A 15089-nucleotide genomic window follows, 5' to 3' on the forward strand; every position below is an offset into this window, starting at 1 on the left:
GGATCTCCCTTTGATACAAGATATCTGTCGCCAGCACGACGAAGGTACTCCCCTGCTCCTGTTCTTACGTCTCTTACTTTCTTCAGTGCACTTTCGCTTTGCCTCCGCCGCGCTCGGGTTAGATATATGTGAGCGAGATAGGTTGAGAAACCGACGAATTATACGAGAGTCTTACCTGCCCGGTACGAGTCGGGTTCTCCCGACGCGTGTGAGCATATCAGCGGGGTGTCCCCGTTCGGCGACGCACTCGCCCTCGACCCTCTCGGGCGAGGTTTGGGAGGTCCGTTTGACCTCACTAGACGCGACCCCGTCATTCTCTGGAACGGCAAACACCGCTCTTCGGCGCACGCACGTACGACAGTAGGATTTGCACGCATTCGTCATCGCCATTTATACCTGTCCATTAGCATCATCAGACGACGCTAGTCGTTGCTGTCCAATCTAGATCTCGACTCGATTCCGAGCCGCTACCCTCGGTGTCGACTGGACGACGTCTTGACGACGTCTGGCATCAAAAACCTGATGATGAAAACATATTTGTAGGAATCGTATCTCCCTTATCTCGGGTCCTCACGTGAGCCATTATGAGTTGTTCTACCATCTGGCCTCCAGACATATTCATGTGATCCTTGGCACATCAAATATCATCAATTTTAAATATCCTTTTAAGTGATCCACCACCATCATTTCACCATTCCAATCATATCCGGAGAGGAGGGCAACCAACAAGAGAAGGGGCAAGAAGAATGGGCACTTGAAGAACTCTTCCCTTGGTGAATTTCATAAACCCCTAAAACCCAAGTATGTCTTCCAACATTCAAAACCACATTTGTGTGTGAGTCCCTAGGCCTATGGATCAGTTGATTTAATAGTTTTAATGACCCAATAACCTCTATTCGCTAACTGATAAAGAAAAATTAGATGAGTTAATATGTCTTTGTTAATTTCACTTCAATAAAATTATATTTATGAATTTTTAATCTTACTGTTGACGTATCATTGGAGGTAGAATTAGTTAAGGAGTGAGAAGAGAGGGGGTATTAGATATTGGCATAGTAGTGTTAATAGGAAAAATTGTGATTATTTTATATTTTTAAATTCAAAGATAAATAAAATGTAGGAAGATGTCTCGATAGATGAATAAGTAGAATTTAAAGAGAAAGATAGCTGAATAATTATCTGAAAGGATGAAAAATTAAGAGAAAATAAGTAGTAATTTACATCAAAAAATTATCAAGAGCGAGAGTATTTATCTAATATTTTTAAAGAAGAACTTGAAATATATATATATATATTTATTTAATTACAAGCATTAAAATGGTAGATTAAGAGATGTAATGATTTATGGGGTCTTACGCATAGTTTAGATATTTTTATTGCATTAAAAAATGCAGAGAAAATGAAGAATATCAATTTTAGAAATGGATGATTGAAAAGTTTTCGATAGAATGCGTATTCAAAAACCTACAGATTTTAATGCTATATCATTCCCCGTCCTAATTAATATTGACGCTTAGTTTCATATAAATGAATCTTATATGAGTTACTCAATTTAAGACTTCATGAATTTTGCCATCTTTTGATTATCATCATTTGACTATTGTCATCGACTCCATACTGTAAACTCACCGGTGTTTTCCTTAAGGTTTCTTGTATCCACTCTGCATTTCTTACTCGTCTCACCGAGTCCATATGAAACCCAAGGATGCCACCTCCTCAAATTAAAAGGATTGAAAATTGAATCAAAGTCAGATGAGGATCTTCCCCACTTCAAATTTTAAATTCACTTTCAAAACCGGTGAAAAAAAATCGAATTCAAGTTTTAAGGGGGAGGAATGTTGTTGGTGCGTAGCCGGTCAATGAGAGATTATTCCCCTCTGGTCTCGAGCGCCCCGGTCTTCGCGGACACCGCGGCCGCCACGGCCTCCACAGCCATCACGACCGATCTGGCCACCACAGTCAGCGACGGCCGCCCTGCCGCCAACCGCCGTCGACCTGTCCGCCTCCAGCCCTCTGACGACATTCACCCGCACCATTTGCGCGTCTCGAGTCCCTTAGTTTAGTTCCGAGAAGAGTAGTCGCCGGATGATGTACTGCCGCCGATGCTCACGTTCGTTCATAGTTAGCTAGAGCCTTCTTAGATAGAGCCGTAGCTAGTTACAGCCTTCGTAGTTAAGCCTCTTTAGTCTACCAATAGATTGTAGAGGCAACCACCTTATGCCGCTGCGCCGTCCGTAGCCACTTACCCGTCACTCCGATCTCCTAGAGAAGCTTCAGGGGGAGACGATCGTTGGATGACACGCCGCCGCTAGTTTACCGCTGCGTAGTACATCCCGTAGTAGGATATACAGCCGCCGCTCCGCACCGCCGACGCCTATCTCCGTCGCTCGATAGCAGGACGAAGCCGGGCCCACCCAACCACTGCTGCTGGAGCGTCCGCCCCGTGCTGCCGCTCTGCCCTCCATTCCTTGTGGTGTTAACACGAGCCGCTCGATCCCGGCAGGTCGTGTTACATCATGAATCCTTGTAAAGTTATTTTTTAATCCCAAAAGAACGTTGAAATAAGTAAGCTTAATATCAGCCTTCTCACACATAGGTGTGTTTTTACCTAGTCTGTTGACATTTCAAGTAAAACTATTTTAGGCAAGGTCCAAAAATTAAGTTCTATTCATACTACTTATAGACGTGTCTTCTTGCATCAGTACCAGACAATTTTAATTTCATAAGAGTTATATGAAGTGTCTAGTCTTAAACTTTGTCACTTATAAAAAATAACATGTTGTCGTGTTTATAAAAAACAGTATTTATTTGTCTATGTTTCAGATATTTTTTGTTCCCTTGACTGTTTAATACCAGTCACACTGAAGGATCTGGCTCTATTATAAATTCTCTGGAAGCATATATACATGTAGACAGAGAAAACGTTTTCATAGCATATACACAAAAGCCATGACACGTCTAACCTATATACATTGACATATATTTTATTTTTCCTGGGTATTTTACTCTGTTAGGATGAGGCTCCCGAATATAACTGGTAGTTGTTTTCATTCATTTATAAAATTTTTAAATCTTGTTAAAGTTAATTTTGAATCCCAATAGAATGTTCAAATAAGTAAACATGATATCAACCTTCTCAAAGATAGGTGAGTTTTTAATAAGTCTATGAACATTTTATGGAATAAAAAATAGTTTCTATTTCAAATATCTTTAGTCACCGGTATGGGCTAGATTGTGTGCTATAACATTTAAATTCTATGTAAAATTTATGAAGTGTCAAATCTTAAACTTTGTATGTTTTACACAAATAATACAATGGTGTTTGCTGTAAACAACACAATATTTTTCTATCATTCAGATATATATTTTTTTGTTTCCTCCACTGTTAAAGATCACTCACACTTAGGTATCTGGCCCTATAGTAGATTCTGTCAAAACACATATACATGTAGCCACAGAAAACTGTTTTACAACACATACACGAAAGTCATGCCATGGCTAACCTAATAATAATGATATATTTTTCTTTTTTATTGATAGTTTAATATGTTAGGATGCGACTACCAAATATAATTAGTATTTGTTTTTGATAGATCTATCATCGTATTAAATTATGTTTGCTTTTTTCTTCAAATCCATAAAGAATTTTGAACTATCAGTCTTCTCACACATAGGTGAGTTTTAACCAAGGCTTTTAACATTTTACACTATGAAACTATTTTATACAAGATAACCAAAATTAATTAATATTTATGATAACTTCAGATACCGACATGGTCTTGTTTCAGCACCGGAACATTTTAAATCCATTTAAAAGTTATATAAAGTGTTGAGTCTTAAATTTTTCGCTTCTACAAAAATAATAAATTGCTGTTATTTTAAACAACACTATTTATTTTTCTATTTTCTCAGATCTGATTTTTGGCTTTATGCATCTATTTAATAGAAATCAAATTTTATAGATTCTTTCAAAATACATGTACAGGTAGCAGCAGAAAATTATTCCATAACAGACATGAAAATCATGACACAGATAACCTAATTTAAATAATGTATGTTTTCTTCTCGTGGATTTTTTAATATGTGAGGATCAGATTGTTAAATATAATTAGTGCTTGTTTTGAATCCATTTATCAACATTTTAAATCTTGTTAAATTTATTTTGGAATCTTAAACAATATTGAAATGTGTAAATTTAACATCAACCTTTGAATTTCAGGAATGAATCGTATCATTAATATTTTAGTGAAATGAAATTGTCCAAAAAAAATGAAATGGATAAGACATTGGATAAATAATACAGGATTAAATATTTCCTGTATAATATTTAATAAAACATAATGATATTTAAATTTGATATGTTTAACCCAATTTTTTAGTATAAACAATATGTAGAAGTATTTATGTAATCTGTACATGTTTAATGAATTTGACATTAAATATGTGCGTATTCTAATTTATACAGGTTTGTATCGTTCCATGATCATATATCCAGTATAATATTTTGCCTGGACGCTCACTTAAAAAAATATTTGAATGATCATATCATATCATATGAATTTGAATATACATATCAACCCTCTCAACTAGATGTTCCTTCTCCAATGACTCCTGTCTTTTCTCTTCCTCTTGAATACTTTCTCAAATATGTGTTACCAAGAAAGTTGTTACAATATGAATAAATAAAATTCAATAATTGATTTTTTTTCTCTCAATGGGATAACCCCCAAATAATATCCCTTCCCTCCAGATCACTTATTATGTCCCAAAAATTTATGCGACTATAATTTAATATCTGTATCTACCCTCTATGATCTCCATCCATTTTTATATCAATTAAATTTTATCTTTATCTTTATTCCTCATGATATTAACTCAATATAATATATATTTCTGTAATATTTCAATATATAACGATCTATTTAATTTTTCATTAAAATATTGGTTTTACCTATTTGATAATGAAAAATAATTTTGGTTTTAATTTATCCCTAATTGATCTAAGAAAGTGGTTGAAGTAGTTCTTAAGAAAATATTTATTTAAATTTATTTTTAACTAACTAATTAAGTGAGAAAATAGTTTTTTTTAAGTGTCAAATTAGTATTATATACTCACATGCATATTAGGAAAATACGGATATCATAATATGATGTTGTTTGAGATATTTTATCCTAATTTATGATACTAATTAGCATATTCTCTGGGTATGGACCTGTATTATCCTCAATTTACTCTCCCAAAAACTTAGCCAATTATGCATCTCAAACAAACCTTGAATCACACTACATTCTCCAAGTCAGGGCGAGTCAGAAAGCAACACCACATATATCTACATATACATAAATATTCTAATAATAAAATAACAACTGATGGAATTATAAATCACCCCATCATTATTGAAATATGCTCCTCAGAGTCAAAGTAAAATATCCCAATTCGGAGTCATTCTAAAATGATACCTACTAAAGCTTGTTGTAGTATATTCTCACAATTGTAATATACCATCTATGTTCCATTAGGCTCCTAATATGCATTCGCTTTTGTAGCCTTTTACTGAATAGGTCTCTTTCAAAGGTTTTTAGATGTATGATGAAATGTGCATGCATCCAAAGCATTTAAAACCAATGTCAACCTGGTGGTATTATTAATTATTCTCATTTTAAATTCTTTGATTTTTTCATAAAAATGATAAACTGCCTTATATTTATGGGTTTTAAGAGAAAATGATAAACTGCCTGATATTAAGAGAAAATTTTATTATAAACTTTCTGGAAACTCCACATATCTTTGAATAACTCAAGAGTACAGTTTCAATATTAATCACAAAATACCAAATGGAGGAGTTATGATCCCACTTGATGTGTCCATAAATAATGAATCACTTTAGAAAATTTAAGAACATAAATATTATCCACAGTTACTAAAAATTTTAAAATGATGAATTTATAAATGAAGAATTATTTTCGACGCATGTTTTCTTTAAGGCAGTCAATACATGTTATGGATGGATCACTGACTGAGATGTACTATATGAAATATTCACAAAAAAGAGAAAGATGTTCCTTATTCCTGAACCCGTTGAGGATGGAGAGATATGATAAAGGCAAGAGATTGATGAGAAGAAATCACTTTTCAAAATGGCAATATGATTATTATGTGTCATTAGAATGTTCTCTAGAGCATAATTTTGTAATGAAAGAGAGAATGAATAGCAGGTGAATTAGGAAGAGGTATATTGATTTAGAGATGACATAGATATGAAATATAATTTAAAAAATAATTAGTAAGTAAATCAGATTTATATTTACAAAATTACATGAAGTAAAATTAGTAATGTTGAGGAGCCTTAAAAATATCGCATACTTCAACACGGACTGGAACTTTGATAGAAGAATGAGATCAGAAAGTCCCCGATTGGTCTGTTGGCTTGAATAAGAAAATTATAAAATATCAAAGTATTTAAAGCCTTAATGAAAAAGGAAACAAAATGTCAGATAGAAGAGTATGCAGTAAAAAGCTTCAAACCAGAGAGGTCCCTTCTTTTCTTTGGATTTTCATCACTCTTTTAGGCTGTTTCTTTTCTGTTGTGTAAGTGAAATTGGGAATGTTCTTGATGATGAGTATGGACCCTCCTATGTCTCACTTAGAGAGATATTGTTATCACTTCATAATATATTTGATTGATAAGAGATATTATCCCATGTGCAAGCTCAAAAAAAGGGCAAACGAAGGGGATAAAATCTAATTTATATACAAAATTAAGGGAGAGATAATAGTATTATAAGAAAAGTAGTGAGACAAGATGGTCATAAAGCTCTTATCCTTATGGAAATTATTCTCTATGAATACATATGGTACACCATTTTTCAAGACATAAATAAATATACAGACATAGGTCTGAGGAGTATAATATATTTGTAAAGATAATCGAGGAGATAAATCAATAAGTTACTCTGTATTAACGTTAGATAAAAATTTAATATTATTCAGCTTTGTCAAGGGTTTAATAAGGACATCTCATTTCAAGCATTATGCAAATGCATACTGAAATTTGTGATCCCTGAATCGGTATGATTTTTGTTGGGCATTGATATTCACATCAGTCACTATCCTACATAGGGCTGTGAGCATTTGTGACATAAGGAGATGACTCGTATTTGTGACTTTGAATCCTTCTTCTGATTAGAGCAAGAAAAGTATTTTTGTTGTTTCATAAAAGACGTCATTAAATGTTGGAAATGCTTCCTCAAATAGGGGTGTCAGGATGTCATTGTAAAATAAGTCACAGTACAGTACTACTTTTATTATAGTTTTTTATTTGCATAAAGACATAATGAGATCGAAGAAATAACTACCAAATTTTCACTACATAAGGCAACCTGGACCTGAGCACAATCAGTGCTGGATATTAAATGGATCGAGTATTAACTATGAAGACCTCAGGAAAGGGATAAATAGTTACACCATCTACAGAGGGAACTCATCATTAAAAAGTTCTTACTAGTTTTTCCCTGGATGGTTTCCTCTTCATCTGCCTTCCCTTCTTTTTGACGAGTTTCTTGTAGTTCATATTTTTTAATCTAATAGCTATTTCCAAAACCTATTCATCCTCATATAATGGTCCAGTGTTTGGTGTAACGTTCTTCATTTAGATACCTTTTTTTAATTTTCACCACTTATCAGCCCCCTAATGTCAATCTTCCATGAAATCACCCATACTTTTCTCACATTAGGCACAATTATTGAGGCATGAGTTTTTTAAGACATTAATTTTTCTTTGAAAACAAGAGAGACAAGGATAAAATAGAAAACTTTCTTCTGTTGCTGATATAGTAAGAGGTGTGATTGATGCTGGCGCACATGCCTGTTAAAGGATGGCCAACCCAAGCTAGAGAGAGAAAAAGACCAAGATAAACAGGCCACAGAGGGACGTCGGTAGACTCCCTTGTTCATCCCCACTTTTTTGAGGACCACCCTTGTTTTTTAAAACTACTTTATCCTACAACCACCCACTTTGTCTAGGATGCTGTTCTTAATGGTCCCTTAAACCATTTTATTATCAAAAAGAAAAAAAAAGCATTATGTTCTTCCTCCGTAGTTGAAATAGGCTCAATCTGCTGATGAGAAAACCCAGGAATCGATAACTTTCTGTTCTTCTTTTCCCAGTAAGTGACGTAGGTGATCAGATCTAATAATGGGTTCACCTAAAAGGGTCTTATGATCATGCAAGAAAATGTGAATGAAGAATTTCAATAGCCGAATTTATATCTCAAGAACAAGAACACACATGATGATGATGATGATGATGATGATGGTCATGCCGATGATCTTCCTCGCACATCTCTCACGCGGAGCACAAAATCTGTGCACCACAGGATGCAAATTGTCTATGGTTGGATATTTCACAGCAGGTACCTGTGAGAGCTCCTTCAAAGAATCATACTTCAGCTTGAAGAATTTGAGTAATGTGAGGCCTCTCTTTCCCTCCTTATGTACAGAGGCCCAGTCTCCACCCTCTCCTCAATACTCAAAGCTCAATCTTCATGTTGTCTGACGGCAATAAAGCTAAGAAAATAAAGTCAGCAAGGCAGAGAAGGGAGAACGGCAGTGAAGAGAGAGAAAGTGAGAGGGACTACTTATAATCTCACCATGAAAGCTCTGTGAAGAGGGAGAAACAAGATCTGAGTTCTGGTTATGGTTAAGACCCACATGCCCAAAGTTTTGGAGATCATCCTCCCAAAGAGAGCCCAACTAGAAGAGATCGAAAGATTTAGCAAAATTTTGAATTAATTCTAAGGGGATGAAGTAAAATTAGCTACCTGAGGATGAGGAAGAACATGAGAAAAGCTCTCTACTGGGGATAGAGAGAACTGGGTTTGAGCCCTTCCAATCATGGCATTTGGATCTGTGGAGGGTCCCTGATGCTGATCATGCTGCTGGGAAGGCAGCAAAACTGGCGGCGCAGCCCCGAATTGGAAGCCGGATGTCACCGGAAATTCAAAACCGTAGCCCGGTTCTGGCATGGATGAAGGCAGTTGTAGCATCTGTCCAATCAAAGTCAAAGAAATCAGAGAGTTTAGAATAAGGATCAAGGAAGGCATTAGCAGCATCTGATCCCCATAATAGTAAAATAAATCAGAAAGTTTAGAAGACAAGGACGATTACACTTGTCCCCCCCCCCCCGCCGACAAAGCCATAATTATCAGTGTATGGTGAGTGTGTAACAATGATGATTTTCAAGAGAAAACTAGATGACAATGGCGAGAGGACAAGCTCGGGTGACTGAGTGGACAAATAATTGAGCGAGAGAGAGAGAGAGAGAGGGAGAAAGAGCCTCAACTGGCCACTTGTGAGAAAGTGTCTTGACAAGTTGACAGAAATGAATGGAGGGAGAGAGAGAGAGACAGAGATACAATGAAAGGATGACCACTACGATGACAATGATGATGTCCTCATCACCTTACAAGACATGGACCAGTAATGATGGCGACATCATCATCATCGGGGACGGCAAACGGTAATCTGACCCATCAAAATAAAATAAATAATTCACTTCAGAAAAAAAGGAAATCATGTAATTCAGAAAGCAAGGATGAAGGCACTTGCAGCAGTTGAGTCATTAGAGATCAAATAAATCAGACAATTGCAGCAACTGACCCGTCTAATTAAAAAGAGATCGTAAATTTTAGAAAAATAGGATGAGGGGCCAGAAATGCTCACACTCTTGGAAAGAAGGCTCTCTATGTTGAAATCCAGTAGAGGGTTAACCGTGGCCAGTTTCATGGAGAGGAACTGCATAGAGATGAAGACCAAGAGATTCAGATAGATTCACCACAATTTTAAGCAGATACATCTCCGATTGATTACCTCAACTTGGCGTTGCAGCGATTGAACGTAGTTTATAATCTCATCAAGCATGACAGCCTTCCCAGTCACCTACAAGAACACGAATTTATACTTGTCCCTTAAAATTTCACCAAAAAAACAAAAAATATTCCTACCTTGTTGCACCCGGGGACAAGATCCTGCAGAAATTTCATTCTCTGGCTGATCTTCTCCCTCCGAACCTGAGAAATTTCCTCTTAATTTAGGGTTTCCTGAACTGCGCATTCTCAGAAGACTGGGTCGATTCAATTTCTCACCCTCTCTGCAAGGCTATGACTGTCGGTTGCCTGGCCGCGTCTGGCTCTAACGTGGATGAAATCCTGCTTCGGCGGGTCTTGCTTCGGCTCCTCTGATTTGCATTTCTTGGCACCGCCCTCTTCCTGGAGAAAAATTCAAGGATCTTCAAGCATTGCACGCTAAATTTACGACTAACATCGACGAAAAATGACAAAGATTTGAATCCCCGACGAGTTCCTTCTCCGGCGCCGCTCAAATCAGGCGATTTTGATCGATTAATTGCCGCAGAACCCGAGTTTTCCGAAGTGGGTACCTTGCATTTCGCGGCGGGAGCGACTTTCCTCTTCTTCCCTCCACTCGGGGCGCGATCGGAGGATGAATTCGTGGAGTTGGAGGCGTAGAATTGAGCAGGAGGGCAGAGATCGGCGGGATTGGCGACGTGGCCAACGCATCCGCCGACCACGTCCCGCAATTCCGCGCCCCCGGCAGGCCAATCGAAGATCTTGCCCTCCTCCATCGAGGGTTCCGATCCGGATCAAGAAACTGCGAATTGGGTCGAAGGAATTGAAGAAGAAGAAGAAGAAGATAGAGAGAGAAAGGGGGGATTTTTGAAGCTGGGATCGGCAGAAGGACCGGTGCCCACCTCTTCTTTCTTCTTCCCTTGGAAACCCTTTTGCGGATCACCCCAGCTTTCCCACCATGGGAGCTCTAGAGGCCTAGAGAGAGAGTCAAGAGAAAGAATCTAGAGAGAGAGAGATAGATAGATAGAGAGAGGGGGGAAGGGGGAAGGGGGGTAGAAGATAGGGGGAAACCACAGGTGAGGAAGGGGACCGATGGGGATCTTCCCCCTAGCTCATCTTTCCTTCCATGATTCAGTCCTTCTGAACCCAAGTGGGCATTTAGAGAGAGAGAGAGAGAGTTAGAGAGAGAGAGTAGAGAGAGAGAGGGGCGGGATCAGATAGGCCGCTGCTTTGTCACCTGACATCCCGGGCCTTTGAAAAGAAGACCCACCTTGTCTGTAGTGGTCCTCGATGTGAATTGACTGAGATCTCTCTCTCTAGCTTACTCTCTCTCCATATCTTTCCCTTCCTCTTTCTATCTCTCTCCATATCTTTCCCTTCCTCTTTCTATCTCACTCCATATCTTTCCCTTCCTCTTTCTATTTCTCTCCGTAGATTTCCCTTCCTCTCTCTCTCTCTCTTTCAATGTGTATATCTTCCTATTTCTCTCTCTCTCTCTCCATCTTTCTCTCTCTCTCTCTATATCTCTATCTCTACATATATCCCTTCCTCCCTGTTCCTCTCCCTCTCTCTCATCATATCTCTCTCCATCTTTCTCTCTATCTCTCCATATGTCTCTTCCTCCCTGTTCCTCTCATTCTCTCTCTCTCCATCTTTCTCTCTCTATCTCTCCATATATCTCTTCCTCCCCGTTTCCTCTCACTCTCTCTCTTCATCTCCCTCTCCAATTCTCTTTCACCATCTATCTCCATCTTTCTCTCTCCATATCTCTCTCTCATCATGTCTCTCTCTATCTCTCTCCAATTCTCTTTTGGCATCTCTCTCTCCATCTTTCTCTCTATCTGTCCATACATCTCTTCCTCTTCCTCTCCCTCTCTCTCGCTATCTCTCTCTCATCATCTTTATTTCTCCATCTTTCTCTATTCATCTCTCCTTATCTGTCCGTTCATCTCCCTTCCTCTCTCTCCCTCTCCCAGATACATTTATGGACAAAAGAAAATTTTGGACTTGAATTTAAATATCCTATGAGACGATTTCTGATAACGTATACCAAAACAAGAAACATTGATGGCAAATTAAATATTAGATCTCGTCGGCAGAATAAACTGATTTGTATTGGCTGAAAGTTTAATTTCACATAGTTTGGGTGATACCTTAATTAAATGATTTTAATGCGCATTTGATAATTTGGCAGTTTCTGAATGGTTATTGAAACTTTACCCCACAATGATTGGCGACAGAGATATGGTTGCAGGATTTGGTAAATCCAAAAAAAATATTCGACAGCTGGGATATCATTTAATGTAACTATTTAAAAAATATATGGATAGAAGGTTTTGATTTTGCTTTTTCTTCATTGGACTGTCGTCATTTCTGAAGTTTAATCAACTGTATCTCAAAATCTGGAATTTGATAGCGGGGTGAAGCTTATTAGTAAGAAAAAAAACACCTCTCCAAATTATTAATCTCAGTTGTTGATTACAGAGATTTCTCTCTGTACAACTTTAAATTGGAGCATCTCTATAGGATAAGTTTCAGATTTCTAAAATTAGTTCTACTTAAGCTTAGTTTAGAAGATAACTAGGTTATCCCCTCACTCTACATTAATTTTCTTAGCTATTTGACTCTCTTAAACTTGTATTTTATATGTTCTCTATTTAATTAGGTTCCAATTTCAAATTTCAACCTTTAAACGTTGCAAGTTTTACATATAGCCCTTCTCTCTGACTGCCCGAGTGATCAGTCTATAGAGTTTCCTCTATTTAAGATGTTTATCTTAAAGTATACCTTATTTATTTACTGTTCAAAATTAACAAATTGATCCATGGTTGAGCTTAATCAATAGGTCTCTTGTTCATTTTTCTTCATCTGTAATTGAAATGGGTTTACCTCTCTAATCTCAATAAATTGGATAATCAAGCTGTACGTTGATTAGGGAGCAAATCTAAATAGCTATCTCTACAGTTTGAAATTAAAAAAAAATGCATTTCCTTGCCTTGCCAATTTAGATTGATTTCTCCCTCTAAACTCTCTATCTTGGATAATCAATCTGTACACTGACTAGGGAGCAAATTTAAATAGCTTTCTCTACATTTTGAAATTCATAAATTGATTAGGGTTCATCACAATTTTTTTTAAAAATGCATTTCCTTGCCGATTTAAGTAGCTCTCTCTCTCTCTCTCTCTAAAATATTTATATTGGATTATTTACCTGTATATTGATTAGGGAGCAAATTTATATAACTTTCTCTATATTTCGCGATCGATCAGGTTTCATCACAATTAGTAAAAGAAAATACAGTTCCTTGCCAATTTAGATAGCGTTCTCTCTATAAACTACTAATATTTGAATAATCCATCTGTATACTGATTATGGAGCAAATTAAAATAACTTTCTGTACATTTCGAAATTGATCAGGGTTCATCACAATGTGTAAAAAAATTCATTTTCCTTTGCAATTTAGATAGCTTTCTCTCTCTAAACTCTTTATCTTGGATAATCTATCCGTACATTGATATGGAGCAAATTTAAATAACTTTTTTTACATTTCAATATTGATCACGGTTCATCACAATTTGTAAAAAAATACATTTCCTTGCCAATTTAGATGACTTTCTCGCTCAAAACTATTCATCTTGGATGATCTTCCTGTACATGGATTACGGAGCAAATTTAAAATACATTTCGAGATTGATCAGGGTTCATCACAATTTGTAAAAAAAAACATTTCCTTGCCAATTTAGATAGCTTTCTCTCTCTAAACTATTCATCTTGGATGATCTTCCTGTACATGGATTACGGAGCAAATTTATATAACTTTCTCTACATTTCGAGACTGATCAGGGTTCATCACAATTTGTAAAAAAAATACATCTCCTTGCCAATTGGGATTAGCTTTCTCTCTCTAAATTCTTTATCTTGGATAATCTTCCTGTACATTGATTACGGAGCAAATTTAAATATCTACATTTCGAAATTGATCAGTGTTCATCATAATGTGTAAAAAAATTCATTTCCTTGGCAATTTGGATAGCTTTCTCTCTCTTAACTCTTTATCTTTCGGTGTCTCTTTCTACATTAATTAGGCGGCGTCGGCGGCGGAATGATGCTGCGAAAGATTCTCGAAAATTTTCTTTCTGTAGATCTCCCACAGGATAAGGCGCACACAGGATTCGATCACCCCTTCATCTTTCTATCTTTAATCTCGTTCTAGCCTTTCTCTCTCTAGTTCTTTAAGTGTTTATTTCTGTTTGTTGCTTGTTCTCTTCGTTAAATTCTCTCTCATTGCCACCAACTTTCTACTCTCTCTCTCTCTCTTTACTTCTTTGAATGTCCTTTCCCATCCTCGTCATAGATGGTGATTCTTCTCTCCCTCTGTCTCTACCGCTAATCTCTATCTATCTATTTATCTCTCTCTCATCCCCGCCATAGACACTTGTTCTTCTCTCTCTCTAGTCTCTATCTATTTACTTATCTCTCTCTCATACTCGCCGCAGACACTTGTTCTCTCTCTTTCTCTAGTCTCTATCTATTCACTTATCTCTCTCTCTCTCTAGTCTCTATCTATTTACTTATCTCTCTCTCTCATACTCGCCGCAGACACTTGTTCTCTCTCTCTCTCTCTAGTCTCTATCTATTTACTTATCTCTCTCTCTCATACTCGCCGCAGACACTTGTTCTCTCTCTCTCTCTCTAGTCTCTATCTATTTACTTATATATCTCTCTCTAGTCTCTATCTATTTACTTATATATCTCTCTCTAGTCTCTATCTATTTACTTATATATCTCTCTCTAGTCTCCATCTATTTACTTATATATCTCTCTCTAGTCTCTATCTATTTACTTATCTCTATCTCATCCTCGCCGAAGACTCTTGCTCTTCTTTCTCTCTAGTCGCTATCTGAATATTTATCTCTCTCATCCTCGTCCCAGACATTCCTTCTCTCTCTGTCTCGACTTTTCTCTCTCTAATCTCTATCTATGTGTTTCTCTCATCCTCGTCGTGGGCACTGATTCTTATTTCTCTCTCTCTCTCCGTCTCTAATCTCTTTCTATTATGTCTCTCATCCTCGTGTAGGCACCGATTCTTCTCTCTATCTAACCTGTCTTTATCTATTTATCTCTCTCATCCTCATCGTAGACTGGTTCTTCTCAGTCTCTCTCTGTGTACTCTCAACCTATCTTTTATCTCTCTTATCCTCATCGTAGACTGATTCTTCTCAGT

The 15089-nt window shown here is 36.9% G+C and overlaps 1 protein-coding gene across 1 annotated transcript; it reads right to left on the bottom strand.

The window, feature by feature from the left end:
* Positions 1-8237: 8237 nt before the first annotated feature.
* On the bottom strand, positions 8238-11057 carry LOC144716171 (transcription factor bHLH49-like). The gene is made up of 9 exons (XM_078591244.1): positions 10767-11057; positions 10437-10666; positions 10144-10266; positions 10003-10068; positions 9869-9937; positions 9722-9793; positions 8821-9045; positions 8650-8752; positions 8238-8566 (listed from the first exon to the last, which is right to left on the bottom strand). The coding sequence occupies exons 2-9, from the start codon at positions 10638-10640 to the stop codon at positions 8529-8531; spliced, it is 900 nt and encodes a 299-aa protein (XP_078447370.1). The 5' UTR covers positions 10641-10666; positions 10767-11057; the 3' UTR covers positions 8238-8528.
* Between the last annotated feature and the right edge of the window lie 4032 nt (positions 11058-15089).

Source organism: Wolffia australiana, chromosome 20 (genome assembly GCF_029677425.1).
Source record: "Wolffia australiana isolate 7733 chromosome 20, ASM2967742v1".
In the NCBI taxonomy this organism is placed as follows: Eukaryota; Viridiplantae; Streptophyta; class Magnoliopsida; order Alismatales; family Araceae; genus Wolffia; species Wolffia australiana.

Bases quoted from the DNA above. Each gene is read 5' to 3' on its own strand.
- LOC144716171 (XM_078591244.1), bottom strand. From the start codon at position 10,640: ATGGAGGAGGGCAAGATCTTCGATTGGCCTGCCGGGGGCGCGGAATTG. The intron at 9,938-10,002 runs GTAGGAATATTT...GTGTTCTTGTAG, and splicing joins TTGTCCCCGGGTGCAACAAG to GTGACTGGGAAGGCTGTCAT. The intron at 9,794-9,868 runs GTAATCAATCGG...ATCTCTATGCAG, and splicing joins CGCTGCAACGCCAAGTTGAG to TTCCTCTCCATGAAACTGGC.